This window comes from Ptychodera flava, chromosome 2, assembly GCF_041260155.1.
Source record: "Ptychodera flava strain L36383 chromosome 2, AS_Pfla_20210202, whole genome shotgun sequence".
Taxonomy (NCBI): Eukaryota; Metazoa; Hemichordata; class Enteropneusta; family Ptychoderidae; genus Ptychodera; species Ptychodera flava.
Window position 1 is genome coordinate 18,737,652 of NC_091929.1, and position 26,961 is coordinate 18,764,612.

At 37.6% G+C, this 26,961-nt stretch overlaps 1 protein-coding gene across 2 annotated transcripts; it reads left to right on the forward strand.

Annotated features, from left to right (window-relative positions):
• The first annotated feature begins 440 nt into the window (after nucleotides 1-440).
• On the forward strand, nucleotides 441-26,961 carry LOC139116079 (probable helicase senataxin). 2 transcript variants are annotated; one of them, XM_070678599.1, is made up of 18 exons: nucleotides 441-843; nucleotides 1,443-3,833; nucleotides 4,673-4,794; nucleotides 5,368-5,479; nucleotides 6,352-6,623; nucleotides 7,221-7,367; nucleotides 10,578-10,733; nucleotides 11,391-11,556; nucleotides 16,809-16,916; nucleotides 17,625-17,743; nucleotides 18,244-18,486; nucleotides 19,387-19,494; nucleotides 19,839-20,008; nucleotides 20,654-20,749; nucleotides 21,441-21,593; nucleotides 22,570-22,680; nucleotides 23,633-23,720; nucleotides 24,419-26,961. In XM_070678599.1, exons 1-18 carry the CDS (start codon nucleotides 441-443, stop codon nucleotides 25,526-25,528), a joined length of 6,075 nt encoding a protein of 2,024 aa, XP_070534700.1. In that variant the 3' UTR covers nucleotides 25,529-26,961. The 2 variants fall into 2 exon arrangements, with proteins under 2 accessions (XP_070534700.1, XP_070534707.1); XM_070678606.1 differs by having other exon boundaries at nucleotides 441-720.

Sequence of the window (26,961 nt, forward strand, 5' to 3'; positions counted from 1 at the left end):
AAAGGCAGAACCGAGTGAAGTTGGAGGGGAACCTTACAGTGACCAAGGTGGAAATGTTCTCTGTCTGGTGGTAATTTACAAGATGACAAAGAGCCTCCATGTCTGCCAGAACAGACAGCTATCAAGGTGGAAACTGAGTATGAACTGTATGAAAAGCATGATCTCAATGAATCCCAAGATGAAGTCATCCTTATTTCAGATGAAGACACACTCAAAGAATGTGGTATGAAATCACATAGAGGAACAACAAAAATAACAGTTCTCCTTCAAATGTGCCTCTCCAAGGAAAAACATGTGAAACTCATACCACCAAAGCTCTGGATAAACGTATTGCAATTGCAAATCAAGAGAATTCAGTAGATGGGAGTACAGATGATGGGGTTATAGAGACCTACTCCCAGGGATTCACTATCAGTGGTAAGAGGGATGATGTAGACAACATGCAAGACTTTGGAGATCAAGATGAGTCTACTGAAAGGAAGGAGATGTCTAGAACACAAGCTCAGTTGTGTTCTTTCAAGGAGAATAGGAATACAGCTGGAAATGTCAAGGGCAATGATGATGATGATGTTGAAAGTGCTGCTGTCATCAATAGCAAGGATGACGAGTATGATGCCGATAATGACAGCGGAACTGATAATATGGAAGTTGACAAGAAATTCCCCCAAGGCAAGGCCAAGATAAAAAGTCAGAAGACTAGCAGTGTGACGAAATTGACAGGTGAAAAAACTTGCCCTGCAAATGTAGTCAGAATGCGCAAGCAATTCCCAGAGTTACAGCGCAAGCATGCCGTTTACCACAAGCAAGCTGTAGTAGTCCTCAATAGGCTGACAGATTCAGAAAGTAGGTTTTTCACCATTTCAGTTGGCTATCTTCATAGTTGCATGAGTCAATCCTCCAGTGGATGTTTTAAATCATGGTTATGAAATAATGTCCCCCTATTACTGTTATGGTTATTGATGGTTACGGTGCCAATTTATCACTCAAAAAGGCCTTGTATTTCCGAAAGTACAACTCTTGTTTAATTCTACAAGTAATGTCACACCAAATCCTAACAGATCCTCAAAACGTTCAAGGGTTGTAAACCAAGAAGACGTACAAATACTTAGCTTGGTTATTGAACCACTCATTTATAAGGGTTAGAATTAGGACGAGCAGGCTTTGACTGTGATGTCTTTGCTTGGTGACTTGGTGCCATATGTTGGGAGTTCAAATTCAATCAAAAATTTACTGTATTTTGTTTCAACTATCCGAGAAGAAGGGCCACTTTATACACTTTATTTGAATAGAATGTAGAAAAAGAAATGTGTGTTATTTGTTTGTCCAAGTTAACACTATTCCTCATAGGCTCCAAAGATGTTGAGAAAGTGACATTAAGTACAGTATGAAATGTTTTTGAGAGCATTCAGTGATGTTGACAAAACACCTGTTTTTTTTCACAGTTGAAAAGGCATGTAAAAGAACTGACCAACTGGACAATATCAGCTCAGAGGAAGACGATGACATTCCCTTGCTGTCGTTGTTGGAGGATAAAATAGCCAGCCAAGAATGGAGACAAAGGAGCACTGAGATAAATGACAGTGATGAAACAAACATTTCCTCTGACGACACAACAGAAGAAAGATCATCAGCTGACAGTAACTGTAATCACAAACAGCAAGATAGGGAGGCAGTTGTTGCAGAAACTAGCGAGTCAGAGAACTCTCTTGAAAAGTTGGAATCTTCCGGACACCAGATATCAACAGCTTCAACTAGAAAGGACGTTCGTGTGAAAGATGTTTACAGTCTGTCTAGCACCACTGTCAGTACATCAGAGAGTGATAGGCGATCAATATTACCATCTAAAAACATGACACCGAAATCAAAAAGTACACCAAAGAAAGTCCTTTCTTCATCTTCAGCAAGTATTCATAATCGAGCACGTAAGAGTAAGCCATCTCCTGGGACACATAGCAGATCAAATAGGAGTTTCAGCACCAGCAGTACTGAATGTAGTGCAGAGACGTCGGAGACAGAGAATGATAGTGTTAGGCAATCTACAGTTAAGACTGCCCTGACTTGGAAATTACAGCGTGATGATCACGTGATCATTATCAGCTCTGATGAAGAATCAGAGAGTGAACACAGGCTTTCATTGAATGCAAAAACAGACAATGAAATGACTGACAGGAAAACAATAAGTAAACATGGTGGTCATTTTCATGCATCTGATTCCAAAGCCAAGTCCAATACAGGACCTATCAGCAGAAGTGACAAAAATTCTCACAGCAAAGTTAATTTTGTTACAGCGATTGCTGTGTCACAGGCGATTGCAAACAACAAAGACGATGCCATTGAGAAACTTGGGATGGATGAGGATGCTGAAATGGAAGGAAAGAATTATGAACCAGTAACGCCAACCACTCAAATGAATATTACACCTCAAAGATGGAAGATTGTTGGAGATCAAGAAACGAGCTCTGACAGTGACTTTGTGGAACAGGAACAACTGGCAAATAGAGCCGTTCTTGACAAAAGTAAATCAAAGCCTTCCCTTGAAGACAGTGATTCAGATGATGCTTTTTCAGTAGCACAGAGAAGAGAAACAAAGATGATTGAAGGACATAAGAAAAGCTCCGTGAAACAGCTGCCATTCTTACAAGATCAAGACAAGTCAAGTATGGTACACAGCAAATCAAAATTGCCGTCACTTTCCAGGGGAAATGTTCAAATGGCAGCCGGTGATACAGCCAAAAATACTCAAAAGCTTGGGTCAAAGGGCGTGAAATTCACAGCACAGTATGTTGCTGATAATATAATGGAAATGGATCTCAGAACAAGTTCTGATGGAAGTGATTTTGATGACGATCTGTTTGTCACCCTTGCTGCACATGATGAAGCCCATAAGCAGGCTGCCAAGAAAAAGAAAGACCAGCATGACGTTTCGAATCAAGCCCAGAACAGTAAACGGACACCCGTGCACATGGGCCAGAGAACAAGCACTCTGATAGAGCCACGGACTTTGCACATGTATAGGAGAGGCAGTAAAACACAAACCGAAGCCAGGCATCCCAGAACTACAAGACTGAAGTCCCATCCACCGCCTATGCCCTCTTTACACAAGAAACCCCCTCCACCCTCCCCACTAGATTGCTCAAAAATAGCCAAGAATATGACACAGTTGAGAGCGAATCTTGTAATGAGAGAGCTAGCAATTCAGGAGAAGAAGTTACAAGACAGTACTCAAAATAAAAATCCCCTCATTTTCAACAGGAGAAGGTCATTGTACGCTGAGAATAACAGTCCTGCAGATGGAGATAGAGTCTCGCCAGCTCCGGATGTGCATGAAGATGAACTGCCAGGAAATCAGGAAAAGTCGGATAAAGAGACAGGAGCCAAGAAGACAGCACAGACATTTGGCCACAGGTTTGCTTCAAGGACAGCCGGCCTGGCTAAGACAATGTCAGAGAATAATGCCACTGTGAGGCAACGCCGATGGAGTGGCAAGGATGATAATACAACCAGTGCTGTGGAGGAAGCATCACATACTGCTGGGGAAGTTACAGCAATGTCAGCAGAAGCTAGCCGAGATAACCACACAAGGATTGAAAATCATGAGGCAGCTTACAATGCTGAGCAGAAGAATGATAATGACAGCAAAACGGCTACTACGTTTCAACAAAGCACTGTTATATCAGGTCCAGTACCGAGAGAAAGGCCCGCTGTGCAGACCCATAAAAATCCTAGATGGTCAGACTTGGAGCTACCTGATATGACAAAAGTGAACAAAGTCAGTGTTGAGGATTACTATGAGAAGATCCTGGAGTGGAACCCTGAATGGATTAGCGATGAGAGTAAGTTTACATCAAATAATGAAGAAGTTTATCAACTTCATGACAATAAGTCTTTGTTGTTTAACATTTAGACGCTCTTAAAAGGAACAAAATCGTCTGTTTTTAGCTGTTTTTATGAATTTTGTTTTGATATGAAAAGGGGTTTGTGTTGTTTGACTCCTTGAAACATGGTGGAATACTGGTCAACTGTGCACAACCTCAACTCTGCTTACAGCCAGAAAGCAAGTCAAATAAGAGAAATCCATTTTGTCAAGAGGTCACCAAAAATCATCCATTTGGGCTCAACAAAGAGTAATTTTTGGCACTTTTGCAGTTACTCCCCATCATTATTTGTACCCTGAGTGACCTAATATCACAAACAGGTGAAAAAAGGTCCCTTCAAGTTGAAATTATATACAGAACATTGTTTTCATGAAATGGATTACACCACTCGATGTGTACAAAGGTTGTTGCTCTCCCTTTTCCTCCGATTTTATTATCAAATATGAAACTGCAAGTTACACGTAGATGTACTCACAGATAGAATATGGCTTAAGGAATAGTGTTTCCCTGTTTGAATAGAATTATAATGATCCATTTTAAATGGTACTCCTGTGTAGTGGACATGTCACAGCCAGTGTGCATACTCAATGTATTCAAACATCAACAAAATAATTCATACATTGTTTATTTATTTAATTAAAGCAAAAAAGAGAATTATTGTTATGACTGTTTTTCAAAAATTGGGCAACAATGTGAAATTAGTTTTTATTACAAAATTTGTTTGAAAAAACTATTTTGAATCACATAGCAACATAATAATTGTTTGCAATATGTCGGATGTTTATTCCTTTCATCAGATTTTGATGCATCAGTAATGCCAGGGTGTTTGGAACCTCAAAAAGTTCCGGTCACATTTGACAGTCCTCAGCATTTCTATGCTGTCTTTCAACCCTTGCATCTGCTGGAAACCTGGGCAAAAGTAAGTCTTTAAGATAATCTAAAGCAAACCGATCAAAACTTCCAATTATGATAAAATATCCCAATGAGAAAATATGTTTTTAGTCCCCACGGACAACGTCGGGGACTATAGGTTTGGCCATGTCCACATGCCTGTATGTCAGTCCATCCATCCGTCTGTTCAAGTAAATTTCTCAGAGATGCCTGGAGCAATTGATCTTGTCATACCTGTGCAATGAATTTGTTTCATGGTATGATCCGATATGGCCGCCAATAATTTGCAACTGTATCACATTTGCATAGCAGAAAAGTACTATTCACTTTGTGAAATGTTGCATTGGCTCACAATTTTGCAAAACGTCATCAAAGAGGCACATATTTTTCACCCAGAGTCACCCCAAGTTAATTGTAAGCAAGCTGCATTTCAATTAATTTTAGTATACTTGGAAAGAACAGTCCAGATTTACTGATAGAGTTTGGATTGTATGGATCTTATCACCAAAATAAGGCCTATTTGATTGTAACAATTATACGTTTTAAAATTCTTACTTTGTAGTTCTCTAATGATTGGGTGATTATAATTTTTCACATTTAGATATTGAAGGACTGGCATGACGTGAAGGACAGAAAAGTTTTCACTGGAAAAATGACCAGCAGTCCCAGGCCTTTAGAAGCAAGACCTTCTATGTCATTATTGGATTGTGAAGGTAAGTGTTGAAGTATTATTCCTTCAGACAGTAGAAAAGCATACATGTTCCTCTTTAAACAAGGATGTCTGTCAATTTCAAGAAAACTTCCTCACTCCTTACTTGGTGGAAATGCTCTTTTTTAAGACATCGAAAAGCTTTAACCCTTTCACCACCATGGTTTGGCCCAAACTTTTTGTTATCAATGAGTGTGGACCTGATAACATGGAGGGGGAGGGTGAACAAGTTAAAGGCTTAAAGCCATCAATTGATGTTTGTCTGGGCAGGACAGTGTTACATCTGAGCAGGACAGTGTTACACCTGGGCAGGACAGTGTTACACCTGGGCAGGACAGTTATTCTTTGTATTCACCCGGACAGAACATTTATTGGGGAGCAGACCCAACAAGGATAAGCTCAATATTGAGTTCACAGACACACTTCCTGTAGTTGTATATGTGTATACCAGAATATGTATGTCTGTTCTAAGGAATGTCAAGAGCACAGATGCCAAATTACTGTTTACAAAAGATGTTTCACCCACAAGCCATCATCTCCAAATTTCATCATGGCAGCAAGCTTTGAGTGTGTTGTGTTGAAAATTTTTGAAATCCTGTGGTTTGTGTCTGAAAATAACGATACAACATATTCATGACTCTGTATGTTATTTATTTTCCCCGAAAGTAGCAATATATTGTATATCATACAGGTGGCCAAACAGTGCAATAATAAAAATGTGATGTTGTAAGTCCAGACCTACTCAAACATATCACTTATCGTCAACTTTTAACTCAAAACTGTGCCAGTAATGCCACCATATGCAAATGGTTTTGCCATATCCACAACTCCACGATGGACCTTTAACTGTCTTTATCATGGTCTGTTCTTCACAAGTGAAAATTGAAAACAGGAATCTGGGTGCGTTGCAAGGGATAAGTGAATGTGACTTTGTGCGTCTGGAGCTCAACCTCTACTGCCAGACTGAATCTGAATCTATTGTGAAGCGCCATGCAATATTTGGCATAGTGGACAAGGTTTTGATGGATAAAACAGGAGACTATGCCAGTAGGAACAAAGAGAACATTGGTGATAATACCAAATGCAAAGTGCAGTTCCGGATTCTCAGAATGAACTATGCAGTTGCTGACAATACGATAGAGTTCCAGGTTAGCACTCTTTTATTGACTTGTTTCAAATGTAGGTCCCATAAAGTAAAATACAAGGCTCATACATGTAAAACACAATTCTGTGAGATGGAATAAAGACATCTCCATGTACATGTTAACAATTTAATTTTGATTTTCGTGGGGTTAGTTTTCAAAAAAGTTTGCTTTAATTGGAAAATAATGTATGATGATATCACAATCCAAGTGTAATTCATATTTTACAGAGTTTACCAAAAATTATCAGCAAAGCCAATAACATTCAACAGGCATATATAGCAGATAAGTAGATTTTTAGATTTAAAGATGTCATGATCAATTGCAAGAATGATGTCAACTGTTTCGAGAGAAGTGAGCACATCCTGATGTGAATGTAGCACTTTGCTTTTACCATATCTATATGGTATGGAAGTAAGTGTTGCCATGTTAAGTTGCCATGTTGTGTGAATACATGTAGTTCGCTATAGTGTGACAGAGACCTTTGTAGTGGAATGAACAATGTAACAGTATACATTATGAACAAATGTTAGTTTTTCTTCCCATTTAGCAATCTCTGAATACCTCACCCTACAAAATGATGTTTTTGGTATTTTGTTGCAGGTGATCACGTCACTCATACCATTACTACGCCAGTACAACAGCTTCAAGATACCACAGAGCAACGTACTGACCAGGCATATACTTCGGCCCATAACTAAAAACGTGTACACCTTTACAGCAAGTGATCATAGTGCTCCTGTAGAACTGGTAAATCCACTTGAAGTATTTTAATATGTGTTTGGTTGAATGTACCGGTACATTCGGAACCTATTTTCAGAAAGTCAAATTTTTACAATGCTTAAAGGCCTGTGTTGGCACCAGATTGTCTCATCAGAAAATTTACCCACCAGATTACAATTTCAATGGAAAACAAAAGGCTATCACACCTCCATAATCCTCTTACAGACTAGAACAAAGGTGATTCCAGGGATCGCGAACAGTGCCTTTACATTCTGTTTCTATTTGTTCTCATGCTGTCAAAACATTGAATTTTGTCCAGGATGTTAATGCAGGGTCTCAATCCCAGGTGCTCCACCCTGTCAACATAGTATCGTTTTCAATGTTTTGCATCAAACACCGCTATATTTACAAACATAAACTTTTCACGTCAAATGTCGATGAGCCACCAGCATTCGTACATTTCGGCATGAGGTGTTTTCACCGTACGTAGTGCGTTTGAGTTACAGATTTCACCGATTCCAGCATTGGAGCCGGCTATGCAGACAGTATGTCCGCCACCTACCAGTACAAACTTACCACTACAAGTCAATGTACTGGTATGCAAAAAACACGATCTGCAGCACTCAAATCTCTCAAATTCATAGCACTAATATGTTTTTATTAAATTTGGAAACATCGATATTGAAATAATATAAAGTGAGTATTTTCTGGAGATTAAACCGTGATCCCAACGTACTCAACCAGCCAACGTAAAACTTTTATGAGGCCAAGATGGTGGTTGGAAGTCAGAAAACAAGCCCAGGTTATCTTGTATTACACTATTTGCCAATTTGTGTTGGGAGACTTCGTTTCCGTGGGAACCAAAAAAGGACAAAAATCAGATGCATTTCCAAAACTCGGACAAGAAATCTCGTAAATTTCTCAGATGTAGTGAACTTTGACCGATTGCATCTCATCGGTTATCAATATAATGGCACTTGCACAGGTGGATACGTCATATGCTCGAAGTGATGACAGAACAAAACAGAGAAAATCAAATAAACATTTGGTTTATTAGTAGACTCATGGAGGTACAAACGACACTCCATGGGAAACTATACACGGATACCGTACCGCTTCACACCTCTATGCCGCGTTATTGAACATTTCTTGATTTGTCATTCTGAGCATCATTTAGCATCATTAGTTTGGCAATGACTACGCGTCTGTCCAACTCTGACTCTGTCGGAAGTATTGGGACATCCTGAACTGGACAGACTCGGCGCGATGAGCAATTTTTGGCATGAAAACAGCATCTGATGCAGGCCGATGAAGTACTCATCACAAGAAGAAAATTGATATGCCATTTTGCGTGACTTCTCTCGTCCGAACGTTATATGCAAATTTGCCCGGCGTACAGTACACATTAGCTCTGCGTGGTAGGGCTGTGTGTAACTTACTGGTGTGGTGGGAGGCCATATAATGCTGGCCCCTGCCATACATACACATTTGCCATCATTGGGTGTAGGGAAGAAGCCACAAAACCAAACTAAACCTTATGGTCCTTTTCAGAACCACCAAAATTTCCAAAAATAGAGTACACGATAGTACGTTTTCTTCTTCACGGCTACTTAGATGTACATGTAATTGACTTGAATATACGGTAGTCTGATCACGTCTTTTGCTCCAGAATTGCGGCGGGTAGGTACAAAAGTTGGAGAACTGCAAAGAAACTATTGCCCAAACCTTTCGACACTGGAAATCTTGACACATATTTTACTTATTTTTGTCATCGTTAGCAGATAAGGCGAACGCAAACGAACATTAGGTACACATCCAGCTGACTCGTGTCTTACTTTGCACAAGGTTTGATTGACAGTGATATTCAAATCCCAATCGGCGTCCCCTGGGTCGACGTTCTCACTGGCCACGCACAATTACTCACTAAAAATGTCCCAAATACTTATCGGTTTGAAAAATATGGAGTCGTTATGAATTGGTAAGGTATTTGCCCTGCTGTAGAACATTCCCATTTCATAAATTTTCATTAAAAACAGACAAAAAAACGCAATCTCTGGAGCTCACAGTTCAAGTTACTCTTACGGCGTCTCTTTGCATAATGAGCGTCCTTTCATGTAATCCGGTATTTATAACCAATGGGCGTCTTTAAGCATTTTGAATTAACTATGGACATTGCAATCCCCGAGAAACCACAAGATTAATTCCAGACTAAAAAAATTGCATCAAAGCCCCTGTAGCTATAACTCTTGAAATTTGTTGACCTGAAAAAGGCTTTCTATTTTCTCTGGTTTTCTTTAAAGCCGCACTTTTCAATCCCAGGTTCTCGCATTAGTGGAGTTCTCCTCCCAGTCAAACACATGGCCAGTATGATGTTTGATTTCTATAACATTAATTACACAAACTGATCTCAACTTTTTGTCACATTTTGCTAATCCTGCAAACAGAGTTTACGCAAGCTTTTGATTGACGGTTGGTTCAAATCGCCAACGGTCATTGATTCCCCACCACAAACGCTCTAATTTCCTTAAAAATTGTCTTCCAGTCGCGTTAAACTTTGAATATAACCACAGAGTTCGATCGGCAGCAACTGCACGCTGACCGCTTGGCAGTCTGTCTGTGTTTTTGCGGCCGGGGAAAATAAAAGGGGCATTTTCTGGAGCGTGTGCCCGCGTGTTGCCTGTTTGGTGTCCACTTACACAATGAACGCCGCCATAGCTTGGCGTCCTTTTAAAGGGAGGATCCGCCTTTAAATTCTACAAATTTAAAGGATATAATCTTTACTACTGGAAAATTGGACAAGTAAATTTAAATTTCAACATTTATCTAGATTTCAAAATCTAGATTCCAAAGCATTTGATGTCCCAGTGGAAACCATTCAGCACTGTTCATTAAATTGAACTAACATGCTGTTTCTATGAAGATTCAAATGCATGATGTACTGTACAGTGTTTTTGCTTTATTTGTATGAGGGACCATTTTACATTTGGACAAACGTTTATTCCATCTTGCTCAAAATTGCACATGCAGTCCCAGTTGACAGTTTATATTATACTGGACTATAAACACCCCTCAATGAGTACATTCCCACGAACTTGTCCTAGTTTGGAAGTAAAAGCACAAAAATAATGCTAAAAGATACAGCTATTGAGCCTTTAATCACATTTTCAGATTTCTCATAGCATACCATGTATGGTACCTTATCAATTTTATGTACTTTTTTCCTTCATATTGATACAGACAAGAAAATACAACAAAAGTCAAGAATGCTGTATACAAGGAGCCACAGAGGCAGCTATTGCACCGTACGCCATACCAAGGGTATGCATGATCCAGGGTCCACCAGGAACTGGTAAATCACATACCATAGTAGGCATAGTCCACAGAATCTTGAAGGTAAATTTCAAACATGTTTGCTTATGGCATCAGCTGTTTGGTCATATTTCTTAAGAAAGAGACAACTTATTGTGTAAATCAGGTACTTTCATGGCAAATGAGTTTGAAGTATTTGCATTATGTTCCAGGATTTTACTCTCATCTTAAAGTTGTATGGTAAATGTACCCATTGTACACAACAATTGCATGTACAAGTTTGCTCAAGAAAAATAATGAATTACTCAAGTTCGGTTGCCCCCAAGCAAATGTAGAAAAACTGGTCAAAATGGTTTACGTATTAGAATCGTTGCAGAAACAACATTTTTCCCTCCACTAGAATACTTGTTTCCAGATGTTGGCTGCTAAAATGTAGTATTCCCTATTTTCTGTACAATTTGAAGAGTTTTAAAATGACCCGAGCTAGCCTGTTCTGTCATCAGTGATTCTTTTTGCAGTGCAGATGTCCTCTGCTAAAAAGTCTTTCACTTTTAAGGCGCATACTACCGGTACGTTAAATATCATTTGCAAGAGTTTGCTTTTAAAATTTGATCAAGTTTTCAAGATATATGGTCTGTTAGAGTTCTGGCACCCTATTCATTAAATATTTCATTTCAGGACAATATATCACACTCTGACATCATCCCAAGCTGAAAATAACCTACAATTTTTATCCTACAGCACTCCAAGCAGAGAAACATCAGCATGCCGACCGCAAACTCAAACCCAAACCTGAACAAGATAAATATATTGCTATGTGCACCATCAAATGCTGCCATTGACCAGTTGATGAGAAAACTTGTTGCCCACCTTATGCAGCACTCTGTACACAAACAAAACACAAAGTGTAAGTTTGTCCAGATTTTCCTGGTCATATTTTTGTAATTCTTTGAAATGGCATTATCTTAAGGTTTGTAGCAAGTATGAGATTCCAAAAAAAGGAAAATGTGTGATGTGCTGTCCAATTTTGGAATTGTTTTCAAGTCCTTTATTTAGTCATTACACACTTTTCAGATAAACAGAATATTGGAAACGTATGCCTAAACTATTCATGTAAAGCATCAGATTAAAGGTTGTGATTACTGATTCAGAAATTGATATTGTGACAGTACAGCTGGTTGAGTCAATCATATTAACACTTGTGAAAGTTTCTGAACTTCGTTAAGGTAGAATGCGCCCTTGGGACAGATATTTTGACTCTCAGACTTTTACATTTCTTTTCTGTCTGATCTACCACTTGTGGAGTTCATATTGAAGCTCGTTGAGTAAGAAAAACTGTCAGTCTTATTTTTTTGAAAATCAAAAATTTTATTTCTCTCTTTAGAGTTAACACAGGAATAGCGGCCGGATTTTTATTTGCTCCCATATATGCATATGTATATATGCAAATGGGAGGTATTCTTATAAGGTGGCAAAATGGCGTCTGTGTGTATGTATGTATGTATGTATGTATGTATGTATGTCTGTTAGTCCGTCCAGATCAAAAACTCCTAAACCGCAATGGCTGCCATCTTAGTATTTGGTGTACAGGTGCACCTAAGGGTGGAGATGTGAATTTGTTCAAATGAACATGTCAGTGCCAAAAATATGCAAATGAGGGGAAAAAGGAAAAATCCTGCAAATGGCTAAAACTCAGTAAGCATCGGTCAAATTTGGTTAAAAATTAGTATGCAGAGTCCTTTAGGTATTCTAAATTATGTGTGCAGAAATTTTGGTGAAATTTGCATGTTTGTATTTTTAGGGTACTTTTTCTTTTTTTAGTCAAAAAATCTTGTAGTAGAAAACTTACAATCACACTCGAGGCTATTAAATATTTTTTAGTCCCCACGGACACCGTCGGGGGGACTTATAGGTTTGGTCATGTCCGTGCGTGCGTGCGTGCGTCTGTCCGTCCGTCCGTTCACGCAGATATCTCAGATACGCCTGGAGCGATTTTATTCAAACTTGGTACATAGATTACTTCATATGTCATACATATGCACGTTGAATTTTTTTTTTGATACGATCCAATATGGCCGCCAGGCAGCCATTATATTACGATTTTTTCATGTACACAGCCATAACTCAGGCATATCTAAACCGATTTTATTCAAATTTGGTACAAGGACATTGACCTATGTCATACATATGCACGTCAATTTGTTTTGTGATACGATCCAATATGGCTGCCAGGCGGCTATTTTATTACAATTTTTTCATGTACAAAGCCATACTCAGGCATATCTCAACTGATTTTATTCAAAGTTGGTACAAGGACATTGACCTATATAATACATAAGCACGTTGATCTGTTTTGTGATACGATCCAATATGGCCGCCAGGCGGCCATTTTGTTATGATTTTTTTATGTACAGAGCCATAACTCAGACATGTTTCAACCGATTTTATTCAAAGTTGGTACAAGGACATTGACCAATGTCATAGACATGCACGGTTTGTGATGCAATCCAATATGGCCGCCAGGCGGCCATTTTGTTACGATTTTTTCATGTACAGAGCCATAACTCCGGCATATCTCAACCGATTATATTCAAAGTTGGTACAAGGACATCGACCTGTGTAATATATATATATGCACATTGATTTGTTTTGTGAAACGATCCAATATGGTCACTGTGTGGCCATTTTGTTACGTTTTTTTCATGGACAGACATGTTTCAAGCAAATTTATTCAAAGTGGTACAAGGAGATTGACTTATGTCATACATATGCACGTCAATTCAGGGATAGAAATACGTTTTTATTTCTTGTGGCAAAAGTTTGCCACCGGATATAAAATCAGGTGGCAATTATGAAAAATCTGGTGGCAGTTTAACACATCATGTGATCGGTATAATACAACATTTTGTCATTGCCACATACTCATTCTAATTTATAAATTCTTGAAAATATGGTGAGTACACGTCACAAAAAATCAACCCATACTGCAGGCCTCAAAAAAAATTCAAACTTACTATAAACCGTGGGACACGTGAATTTCATTTTTACTTGCCCAAGAGGAAAAATTACTTGCCCTAAATTTCTAATAACTGTACCAGTAATTTGTAACAGAGAGCAAGAGTTTGGCCATATGAAGTGAATTCAAAGAGGGAAAAAACAGATTCAAACATGAACTACATCTTGTTAAAATGAAGGACTATTACCAAATCTGAAATGTCGCAGAAGAAATGTGAGAATACTTTAGTCTTTTCTGTAGATTTGGCCATCTAGAAAACATCTTTGAATTTGGAATTTTTCCACAACCTAATCCAAATTAAAATCTTTGCATAAGAGTAATAAGATTGTGTGATTTACAATGTGCATGGCTGGCTGCTGCTCTTTATTATCAAGCTGAGATCACAAACAACGTTTAACTGCTTACTAGTGTTTATATGCGGGTGCATATGGGGTGAGATTAGTGCCAAAACAACTGTGTTATCATTATTTTATTATGTTTACATTATTTCGTTTTGTCATTTTCTTTGCATTTTTATGTTATTATGTTAACATCTTTATTTCATTTTCTCATTGTGTTTGCATTCTTATTTTGTTATCTTTACATTTTTATTTTATTGTGTTTACATTTTTATTTCATTCCTTCATTTTGTTTGCATTTTTATTATATTATGTTTACATTTTTATTTCATTCTTTCATTTTGTTTTCATTTTTATTATATTATGTTTACATTTTTATTTCATTCTTTCATTTTGTTTGCATTTTTACTATATTATGTTTGCATTTTTATTATATTATGTTTGCATTTTTATTATATTATGTTTACATTTTTATTTCATTCTTTCATTTTGTTTGCATTTTTACTATATTATGTTTGTATTTTTATTATATTATGTTTGCATTTTTATTTCATTCTTTCATTTTGTTTGCATTATTATTATATTATGTTTTCATCTTTATGTCGTTTTTCTTATTTTGTTTGCATTTTTATTATGATATATTTACATTTCATTTCTAGACATAATGAAATAAAAATGTAAACAAAATGAAAGAACGACATAAAAATGCTAACATAATGAAATAAAAATGCAAACATAATATAATAAAAATGCAAACATAATAAAATAAAAATGCAAACAAAATGAAAGAATGAAATAAAAATGCAAACATAATATAATAAAAATGCAAACATAATATAATAAAAATGCAAACAAAATGAGAGAATGAAATAAAAATGCAAACATAATATAATAAAAATGCAAACATAATGAAAGAATGAAATAAAAATGTAAACATAATGAAATAATAATGCAAACATAATAAACTTAAAATGCAAACAATGAGAAAACGAAATAATGTAAACATAATAAAATAATGATAACACAATTGTTTTGGCACTAATCTCACCCCATAAATGCATACACACATGTACATCTGCAACCCTTTACTTGTTTGCATGTTTACTCACTGAGCACAGCAGTCTTTCAAAGTTTTATAAATGTATTCGTCAAGAGAGCAGATTCAAGTTTCATTTTCGTTACTCTTCAGAGCAGATTTTGTTTTCTGTAAGTGAGAACCGATCCCTAACAACCAAGGTCACGTAATTTGAAACTGTCTGCATCTCACGCACTATGCAGCTGCAATATGTGGCCTCCTAGCCCTGCGTACGATGCTGTGTACGATTAGCTGTAGCGGAACACACGACAGCATCGTACGCAGGGCTAGTGGCCTCCTTGGTCGACTAACCCCGTTTCGACTATGATGTAAACTTGTACTTTTTCAACTGGAGGTTGATTCACGTTGAACAGTAAGCATTGCCGAGATCCATGGCTTCGAATAAGTTTACATCCATGGTGCAATTACACTATCGCGTGAAGCCGATCGACTGTCATACGACTCATACACTTGCACAAAGAGAATGGCAACCACTGTCAAGAGCATACCACTTTACGGCACACATACAAAACAGTGAGTTAACTCAGTGTCGTCGGAGAGAACATGTCGCAAAACTCTATTTTTACGACTTTTTGTGTTTTACAACAGTAAGAACGATTATTTTGCGATGTCGGGCGGATTTTCAAGGGTTTTCAGAAAAAAACTTCTGAGAGTTGAAGGACTTACAATGATTGTAGGCGTGTACAGACCTAATGAAATACGTTTTCAAGCTTGAATTGTCCAGAGCTTACTTAATTCAACCGCTGGTGCACTTGCCCGTCGAACGGGAAGCATATTGATTTTAATACTTGCCCGAACGCAAAATTTACTAGCCACGGGCGTCGGGATCGGGAGGTAGGAATTTTTTAGCCCTGTACTGGCTAATGAATTGCAAGTATTTATTATTATTTAATTCATGCAGGCTGCAGTTTGGCTTTGTTTTCAAAATGTCACAACATGCTTTTATCTTGTGCGCTATGACTGCATATGCGGCTATCACAGAGGGCAACAACATGTCAAGTGTACAAAAGCTGCTGTCATCGATATGGAGATTAGCCAATCACAAGTTTGGATTCACGCTGTGTTTTCATTCATGCCAAAATGTCGCCATTAGTTTGTTTTTGTTTTTTTGCTAATGAGTTTTTCCGCCGTCAGACAACGCGTGTTCCTTCAGTGTTCCTTCATTCAAGCCGTAGGATCGATGACATGATGACCCAAAATTTAGTGGCAGAAAAATACCACCAGAAAAAAAAATTGGTGGCAGATTGACAGTTTTTGGTGGCAAATGCCACCATTGCCACCGATTATTTCGAACACTGCAATTTGTTTTGGGATACGATCCAATATGGCTGCCGTGTTGCCATTTTGTTATGATTTTTTCATGTACAGAGCCATAACTCGGGCATATCTCAACCGATTTTATTCAAAGTTGGTACAAGGACATTAACCTATGTCATACATATGTAAGTCAATTTGTTTCATGATATGATCCAATATGGCTGCATGGCAGCCATTTTGTTACAATTTTTTCATGTCCTTTGCCAAAACTAGGGCACGTCTCAACCGATTTTATTCACCGATTTTATTCAAACTTAGTAAAAGGACATCACAGACCAAATTCATTAAGAGGACTCTATCCTCTCTGAGGACTACTAATCAAAGTACCCATTAACAAGTGGGGACTGTGTCATCTACGATGACTTGTTTTTAAATGGTTGCTTTCATTATAGACAACTGTGGTGATTATAACATTGTGAGAGTTGGCCGAGAATACAATGTTCATCCAGACGTCAGGAAATATCTTCTTGATGAAATTGTCAAGTCTCGTATTGCCAAAGGTAAGAATTGCCCTGAAAAAATGACAAGTCATATGTGAAGAGAAATATACACAATTACCGTGGAGAATAAAAATACACTGTTGGTTTGAGAAGAAAGTTACTATACCAGTTTACAGAAATTACAAATAGCTGCTGTCGGTAGAATTTGCCATTGTGACAGAGTTTTAAACACTGACAAAGTTTCAATACTGCTGCAATCTGCTTCATTTGAACTAATTTTTAAGCCTTTGGAGGAAATAAAGTTTACAACATATGGTACCTGGTTGACTTTTTCTGTGAAATTTTTCAAATCCATGAAAACTCAACAGCATTGATCCCTTCATTTTGTGATAGTATGAAACTCAAACAGTGTATGTATGTGATATATGTTAAATGGTGAAAGTCATCACTTTTGTTATAATTTTGCTCATGTTATTTCAATTTTGCTGAATAAAAGAATGGTTGATTGCCATATTAGTTAAGTTTAGGGACATCGATGACCTCAGTTATGATAATATTTGTGATATGCATTTCATGAATTCTTAGCGTCCAAGTTTAAAGCAGAATCCAAAGAGAGTGACTATACATACCCTGGTATGTTAGTCAGCAGAACTGATACAGATTGGTACATCAGTTCTCAGATAGAAAGGTAAACTGCATGCGTATACAAAGACAACTGTTTGTCCACTCCCCACATAATTAAGATGCATTTTTTTCATTTGTTGACAGCAAGGAGTGGTCAGAATGATGTCAGCAAATTGTATGCTGAGCTGAAAGACCTTGATGATCGCATTGGTGAGGCCGAACGTCTGTGTTCATCGTTCAAGATTAAGGGCGATAGAAAATCAGTAAGTGATGTGTATGACCACTGCCATTATCAAAAATACTGACACGTGCACACTCACCGGCCAGAGTTATATTTGGGTGTTGATGCTGCACAAAAATTATAGAGTCAGATTGTGGCAGAAACCATGGAGCTGCGAATTGACTTATGAATATTCATAAGCAAGGATATCAAGGCATTGGCCTGTCACTGATTGTTACACGAAAATTGGTCAGTGTTGACATGTTTCATATTGCTGGCACATGCAGCAATGTGAAATCTGTTCAAGTGCAAATATACATGAAAATGATTGCCAGGTTTTGTGATGGAGAAACGTACAGAGTCTAAAAGATTGTGATATACATTAGCCAGTGTTATTTATTCTTCTCTTAGGCAACAGTTTAGTACTGATGTCATCTTCAGTCATTGGTGTATAAGACTGACAGACAACAGGAATTCCATGTTTAAGTTCAATGATTTCATCTCCATAACCTTGCTTTCCATGCCATGTCCATAACCTTACAGCTGAGTGGAGCTGAAGCTCAGCGCGATAGGCTGCTGAAACAGAGAAATGAGCTGGAGAAGGAGACTAAGAAGAGCAGTAGCAATGCTAGAAACCTACGCGGGCAGGAGTCCAAGGTCCGACAACATGTTCTGGTCGAGGCTGATGTGGTTTGTTGCACTCTGAATGGAAGTGGTAGCAGTGTGTTGGATTCAGCAGTCAGGATGAGTAAAAGGGTGGTGTTTGACTGTGTCATCATTGATGAGGTGAGTTTGCCTGTATATGGAGCCAACATACTACTCAGAAGCTCAGGGCCGTTTAGCTTTCAGTAAAGTACAATCCAATGAAAGGAAACACATGTGCTATACATATACAGTAGTAGTGTGCCCTGTATAACCCTGTCACCACCATGGTTTGGCCCAAATCCATTGTTATCAATGGTGGTTGTGGTTCTGTTGATAGGGAATTTGGGTGAACAGGTTAAACTTAATTGACACATCACCAACTCAAGGAATTTCTAGTTTAAGCAAGAAAATTTTACATACGACTTAAACTTGAGTAGGGCTATTGCAAGGAAGTTTCTTGATATTCCTCAATTGACTCACAATGCAGATTTTCATAAATTTAGAGCGTACTGCAATACCATATGGTATGGCTCTGTACCTTGTGGTATAATATAATTATTATATTGACTACTGTGAGATAAAGATTGATTGCATACTATGTTATTTACACACCATGTATTATACTAATCTGATAGGAGATGACAAGTGATATCATTTATACATCAGTGCAGTAGACAGAGTGGGATACTTTAATCAAATTGAGAAGAATAGTTTTGAAGTACAAAAAGACTAAATATGATACTTTCCTTCTTGAAATGTATTTCCAGGGATAGATTTGATTATATGAAAATTTAAGGTTATGTCAACATTAATAGCGATATTTTTTCACACAGAGGTTATACATAGCAAATTTCATGTTCGCTACTGTAGTGCAGTCTGTTCATATCATGTATTATAGCATCTGTCAAAATGGCATTTAAGTTACCTGCTTGCATCCTCTAACTGTTTGTGAAACTATTTGGTTTTCTATGTCTGTTATGGATTTTAAATACAAAAGTGAAAACCAGCTTCAAAATTGATTTTTAATGTCTTTTCTTCAAGGCTTGCCAGTGCACAGAGCTTGACAGTCTGATTCCATTACAGTATGGATCAACTAAACTTATCCTTGTTGGTGATCCTCAACAACTTCCAGCTACAGTTTTATCACAAGTAGGTGACTTTTTGGACTTGTTATTTGCAGCAGTATGTGCAGTTTCCCGATGGGAAGGATAACAAATTAGACTTTACATTGTCACCTTGTCTGACAATACAGGTAGTTGCATTTTATCCCACTGCCGTCATAGAACTCAAAGGATTGCACTGTTTGTTGGGACAGAAAAGGTAGAGGAAGTCAGCAATTTTCTTGTAAAGCAAATTTATTGAAATGCCTGACAACTATTCGTATAACAGTCGCAGCAAAATTTCACCAGATACAAGGCGCATTGCTCGAGAAATACAATATATCAAGAAACAACATTTTTTTTTTGCATAGGATATTGTCTTATCTTTTGCAGAATGCTCAGAATTTAGGTTTTGGACAGTCGTTGTTTGAGAGACTGTACAAGTTTTTCCGGGATCATTGTGACAATCCTGTCGTGATGCTGGACACTCAGTACAGAATGCACAAAAGTATCTGTGAATTTCCAAGCAATCAGTTCTACTATGGTAAACTGAAGACTAGTGGGTAGGAATGTTGTGCTTATTTATTTTATTTAAAAGCAACTATTTATTTATATATAAGCTTCACAATGAGCCCCAACAATTTGTGGGTGAAAGGAATGTTGTAAAAGTTAGAGAGTCCAAATTTCTGTCCCAGCGGCACATTCTACTTTAAACAGGAACTACCTCTATAAAAACAGTCTATGCAGATGTCAAAAAGCCACGCTACTGATCGGACGTGCCGCGTTTGGTCCCAGAATCCCATAATTTTGCCATGTTTCAGGCGTTCATTGTCATTGAATCTTGCATATGATGTCTGTGAATATGTAGCGACTACTCTTGAGTCGAAAATAAACTGAAAAAAATGTTCCGTTTTTTGTCGAAGAACGCATATGTTTCAAAATGTGTTCCCTGTACGACCATTTGACCCCTCTTTGCATATGTCCCAAAAGTGCCCATCATGATTATTCAAATTTATCGTACGCTCAAAGCGATGCTCTGAGAATTCGAAAATTCCCGCCCAGGGTATGCAATTGGCTGCGTCATCAGTAATCCCCCTATTGTGCACCCATGGTCCAGTAACTTCCCGTTTAGAGCTAAAATGAACCCTCATCAAACTGTTGTTTGCATACACAGTCACAGAATTTCTTTGCCTTCTTGATCCCAACAGTGAAGTGCTCCACCGCACTACCCAGGCCAAGTTTCCACTACTTCCATTTTGTGTAGTCGATGTGGTCAGTGGTCAGGAGCGACAAGATAAACCAGGGTAAGTAAAAGGACAGCTGGCCTGCTGTCCATCAGTCCACATTTTCCACTTTCAGCTCTAATTCTGTATTATGTGTAGCAAAAACAGCCTTCTGTATAGGTTATTTATTGTGTGTTTATTTTATTTTTCTACAGTTCAATGAACAAGGCTTATCTTCTTATCCTTTAACACTTCAAGTGCTGTAATTTTTCCCACTAAAAGTTTAGTGCAAAATTTTACTGATTTTTAAGAAATTTTTTGCAATTTTTTTGATAATTTTGGACCAAATGGACATCACATTTCATTGCTGCAATGTTTTATCAAAATTTTGGAAAAAATCTGACCTAAAAATTACTGGCGTTATATTTTAGAAAGGCAGTAAAAATTGACTTTGGCATTCAAAGGGTTAAAATTAGCAGAGGCATAGTTTTGTGTTTTATTGGTGTATAGCTATTGTCCAGGGGCAGTTTGTTGACAACAGATTCTGAAATGTTGTATATTGTAATAAAGATGACCCTATACCAAGGCCACATTCATTCTCTTTCAGAAGTCCATCTGTTTTGGTGTTTGTATCATAAGATGTCATCATTACTTACAGTGACTGAGCAAATGACTGTCATAAGTTGCACATAAAGGCAACATAGTGTCAATTTATGTTTGTTTCAGCAAAAATCCCAAAATTTTGCATTTTCTGTTTGCATGTATTCTGCAGAGCAATTATCAACATTCAAGAGGCCAAGTTTATCTTGGAGATTTGCAGAGTGATATCTGAGATACCCAGGTTCACAGTCAATATTGGTGTAATCACACCGTACAGAGCTCAGAAATACCACCTTGAGAAGCAGCTGAGGAGTGAAATGTGCCGGTAAGTTATTTTTCTGTGATTTAAGTTGGATTCTTTGATATCACAAGTGATCACCAGTTAATTTTTAGCTCCTGCTGTTTGATAGAGGAGCTTTGTTGTACTGCAGTCTCTATGTCTGACTGCGAACACTCACTCAAATCTGCTGATCAGATATAGTTAAATAGATATACTTAGTGTATATGTGTTGTTATGAAGAACTGAAAGAAGTTTGGTTTACTATAGCTAAGCTTGTACCGGTATAATTACCATTGATGTTACATATTTACTCATGTTGGATATTTTTCGATATCCCTCCATTTCTTTCTAGACTTTAATGAAATGTGTTTACAACTTCAGTGTGATAACTACATCTGGGTTTGTTAAGATGATTATGAAATTTGCAAATTTGTAATTTGTTACGTTTGTTTCCTCATTTCTTGTCAAGCATTTTCTACCATGGGCTCACTGATCTGATAGCTTTGAAATATGCAAGGTACCTTAGAATGAGCTCAGTCAGATTTGTCCACATAAATGGGTAAACTATATGTAAATATTTTAGGGCTGATTTTTTCATTAGTGGTGAAAATATCAATTTCTCTGAAACCATATGTGTCATAGCTTTGAAATGTGAAATGAAATGAAATGAAATGTGTAGTTTTGTACAGACAGTCTCACTCTGAGATTGATACAGTCACCACAATTTTCACATTTAAATTTCTGGGTGAATTTAATGATGTGTGATTGATACATTATCCTCTCTGAAACCAATTGTCTCATACCTTTGTGTGTATTCAGATCAGATCTGATTTGTAATAGAGTATGGAATATGCAAGGGTACACACATTCAATCACACAAAATTATTTGGTAAACAGTATGGATTTTAAAAGTCCAACCAGGGTGGATTTTATAACTCCAGAATGTTGTACAAGGGCTATGAATACTGATTGACGCTCATATCATGTGAATTTATATGAACTTCTTTGGTTTTTAACATAGTGGGCTACCGCGAATTGAAGTGAACACAGTGGATGGCTTCCAAGGAAGAGAGAAAGATGTGATCATTTTGTCATGTGTTAGAGCTTCTCCGTTTGGCAGTACAGGAATAGGGTAAGAAGAAAATGTTATATAAAAGTGATTATTATACACCTACTGTCGTAACCTATGGGAGTTTGACTGTCCAATAACTTTCTGTATTTTGTATAGTACGCGGAGTCCCAAATACGGGAGACGCGTGACGCGCCTGTTTGACCTTTGACCTAGCGATTATCGGATGTAAACAAACTATTTTACGGTGAGTTATAGACATAATAACAACTTCCACCAAAATGTATTCGTAGTATAAGGTTTAAAACACGCTAAACACAAAACTGAGTCTAAATGCAATTGATTTTTATTTTATAAAACTAATTAAATTGAAAACATTCAGCGAAGTTTGCTTGTACTGCACTGAAAATTAATTGGCTTCGTGCCAACGCAAGGGACTTGTACTACGGAGCAGTAGATCGCGCGCGTTCCACTCATATCGCGCGTGCCGCATCCCTCAAAATTTACCATAGAATTAGTTTATACGGACGATTAATGGAGGGAGGTGTATAATAATAGGGTTATACACAAAATACGGCCCTGTATGGACGAGGGCTCAGTGAGTGACGTATTGGACTCGCCTTCGGCTCGTCCAATACGTCACTCACTGAGCCCTCGTCCATACAGGGCCGTATTTTGTGAATAACCCTATATTATTTGTAGAATTATGTGTGAAAACCACTCATAGAATTGACTTGCAAGATACACTCAAAATCACATAATTGAAAAAAATTGCAAAGTGACTGAGAACAAGAGAAATGGTGCATTTTGAGAAAATCAAACTTTTCGGGCACTTCTGTCCAAAGTGAGGCCAATTTTGGTGTCTGTCATGACACGATTCATGGTCATAAATGTAATTCTAAGAAAGAATACATGCACTCTTCGGCATAACTTTGGTGTTCACTGTCCATAATGCACACCTAGAAATCCGAAGGTCAACTTCCAATGCCTTCTTGCTATGATATTCTGTTAACAGATTTGTAGCAAACGAGAAGAGGTTAAATGTGGCATTGACCAGAGCTAAATACTCCTTGTTCATTGTTGGACATCTAAGCTCACTTGAGGTAAGTTAAGCTGTAAAATTGGATCATTATTTCACTGAAAGAAAACTTAAAACAGATGAATATATCATGCAATGAATATACTGTTGACAGCCTCAGTATTCGACAAGTTATCTGATTCAAATTGCCAGAATCATGAACACTAAATGATAGCCAGTCTCTGCATGCACTTTTTGGAGGAAACAATGCTAGATTTTCACATTAGTAATTTCTCCAGTATGAGTGATGTACTGAAAAGCAAACTTGGCAAACTGATCCATTAGAACATTAAAGCTATGCTATAAAATCAAATGAAACTGCGACTTGTTCACAATAAAATTCATTGAAAGTTTTATTGTGTCCATTCCATGGGAATTGTCTCATAAAGCATTTCCTGATGGCTGAAATTTTTTAAGGGGACAACATGGTATGACAGCCTTGCTTCTGGGACTTTACTTTGAAATGTTGTACATTACTAAAGAGTGACCTCTTACACATTTGACATTAGCATATAGCAATAAAATTCCAATACAATCATGTGGAGAAAAAACTCAAGTTGTCAAAGTCTGCATTCTTTATGTATGCTTGTATTACAATTAAAAAATTCTCTTCAAACACAATTAGTTCATCTGATTGGAAGAAGGAAGTAAGCAGTTACCACCTGAATGCGCTTTGACCATAAGCTAAATACAGTGTTCTTTATTTATAAAACAATATTACAGACAAACGACATCTGGAAAAAGCTCATTGAAGATGCTACCTCCCGTGGCATTGTGATGAAAGCAACTCCAGGAGGTTTTAGAGAGACTGCTGTGAAGTGCCTGGTTGAACCTTCAACTCATATAGCTAGAACTTCCACAAGTTCTGACGCAAATCTGGCCAAACAGAAAAACAACTCAAGTAAAGCACCACCTGGACAGGACCTATCTGGACAGGGTCCTTCAACTGTAAATTCTCATGAGAAAGGCGCAGTGCGATCACTCCGTACCTTTGACCTCAGTGGTGCAATATTCAACGAGGAAAGTGTACCTGGCAAGAGGAAGGCAAGAAGAGCAAGTTTGAATCAGGAAAAGCAGCAGGAAAGATCCACTGGTGGTGCAAACAGTGTAGCAGCTGCTGATAAAAGAAAGAAGCAAGATGGAAACAATCAAAGCCTGGCTATAAGGAGTCAACGTAAAAGTCTTGATGAGGTTGTTGGACAAATCAGTCAGAAATACTATGGAGGGTCAAAGGCTGTTACTCTTCCTTCAGACCGTCATTCAAAAAGCTCTAATGTTGAAATGAGGAAATCACAAACAAAGGAAGACGGACATGTAGAGTGTAGGGCAGTATCAGACGATGGTGTATTGCAGTCAAAAGCACGAGGGCCAAACTCCCTTAAAAATACTTCAACTGCCTCCACAGAAGAATCTGGCACTGCACATTCAAGCTCTACCAGTGCCTTTCGCACAGTGGAGTCTCACACCAAAACTGAGCATAGGCGAAAACGTTCCAGCGCAGAGGAGCTACGGGCAACTGCAAAATTAGCATCAAGTGCAAGCAAAAGAGGCAATAAACTGCCAGTGACAGACCAGACACAGCCTCGAAGTAAAGTTTGCATCGAAAGCAACCGTGCAAATCAGAGTTCCAGAGACAGGACTAGCAATTCTTCAAGGGAGACTCGAAAACGCAAGTCTTGCCTAACAGACCCTGAGGAGCCAAAGCGGTCAAGGACCACAAAAAGAGTGCGTTTTGATCCAGAGGTTAAAGACAATACCGCAGAAAGTGTAAGAAGGAGTGAATTGTACAAGAGAACACACATTCGGGAACTGCCATGTTTCAAGAAAGACTGAAACTACAACTATTACCATAGCCGCAGTGATTTAGTGAACAATGGAAATATGTGTAGTACTGTTTTCTCATCTGGTTTATCATGGCATAGCCACACTCTATCAATATAAACATGGTGGTTTTTTTTTGAAAACTGCCAAATTTCCTCATGAATATACCATCCAAAGCACATGCCACCTCCAACATCTTGTGAAGTTTGGATGTGTGAAAATTTCACTGAATTAAGATAAATAGACAACATCCGTTTGATACCATCCTTCTTCATCGATTGAAGAATATATGTGTGTAGATTTTCTATGCAATTTTGTCAATTTTATGTGTAGATTTTCTATGCAATGTTATTCTTCTTACAGCTTTTCCTTAGTCTTCCAAAATAAAACGTAATGATTCCATGGCTTCATTGGTATGCATAATCCAGCTTCCTTTGCTGAGAGAGAGATTATCAGGGTCTTTATGTCCAGGAGATTGAGTGTTAGGAATTCTCCATGAGACATGCTAGAGATTTTTCTTTGTGTAATTTACATATCCATGTGTCACAAAGTTTTATGTATGCAGATTGGTTTGATCTTTAACTGATCATAATCAGCTGATGTATGACTGTTGGAAATCCATTGTCACACTGTTTATTGTTTTTGTTCATGAAATGAACTACTGGTGACAGAGAAGCCACCCTGTCAGGAGAAGTTGTTTCATGTTGACATATCTGTACAATGAAGGAAAGTTAGTGGTCACAAAAAAGAACTAATGTTTTGAGCATTATTTCTCATATCTCCATGCATAGCAATGGGAGCTATTTCATCAGTAAGCATCTACCGTTACCATATTGTCTGTCTGTTGGTTGAAAGAACTTTTTAAAATCTTAGAAAGCATTGGTCAAGTAGCTCACGTAAACCCCAGATAGCAGTTCAGTCACTGTAACATATTAAGATATCTGTATCTTGTTACATATTATTGGCATATTTCAGCAAGTATCAGCTTTTTTAAGTAAATGGTATGGAGCTCAAACTTTTTATCTCATTTTTCTGTATTCAGGTCCATCTGACGTCTTTTCAGGTCTGTCTGTTGTACTTAAATTATGGGTATGTATCAGAAGTGTGCTGGCATACTCTGTTTACCATATATGCAAATATGACGTGACTAGGTATACGGTGCTGTATTCTTTAGATAATGCAGACATGTGTTATTGTTAGCTGTGACATGTATGTCATAATGTACACAGTTTATTCTTGCTGTACAAATATATGTACAGCAGACCGTAGTGTTTGTAGTGTCAGAACAAGGGGAAAAAGTTCTCTAAATAATTTGCTCATTTATGTTTTATACTGGTCAATGATATCTGATACCTGTGTAGCATACCATTATGTGAATAAACTGTTGTACAAGTTTTTTCAAAGATGCAATCAAAGTCTACTTTACATAAATAAATCAAAGATGT

Coding starts and splice junctions, on each gene's coding strand:
- LOC139116079 (XM_070678599.1), top strand. CDS start 441: ATGCAAGACTTTGGAGATCAAGATGAGTCTACTGAAAGGAAGGAGATG. Junction 4,795..5,367: donor TGCTGGAAACCTGGGCAAAA/GTAAGTCTTTAA, acceptor TTTCACATTTAG/ATATTGAAGGACTGGCATGA. Junction 20,750..21,440: donor GAGCGACAAGATAAACCAGG/GTAAGTAAAAGG, acceptor TGTATTCTGCAG/AGCAATTATCAACATTCAAG.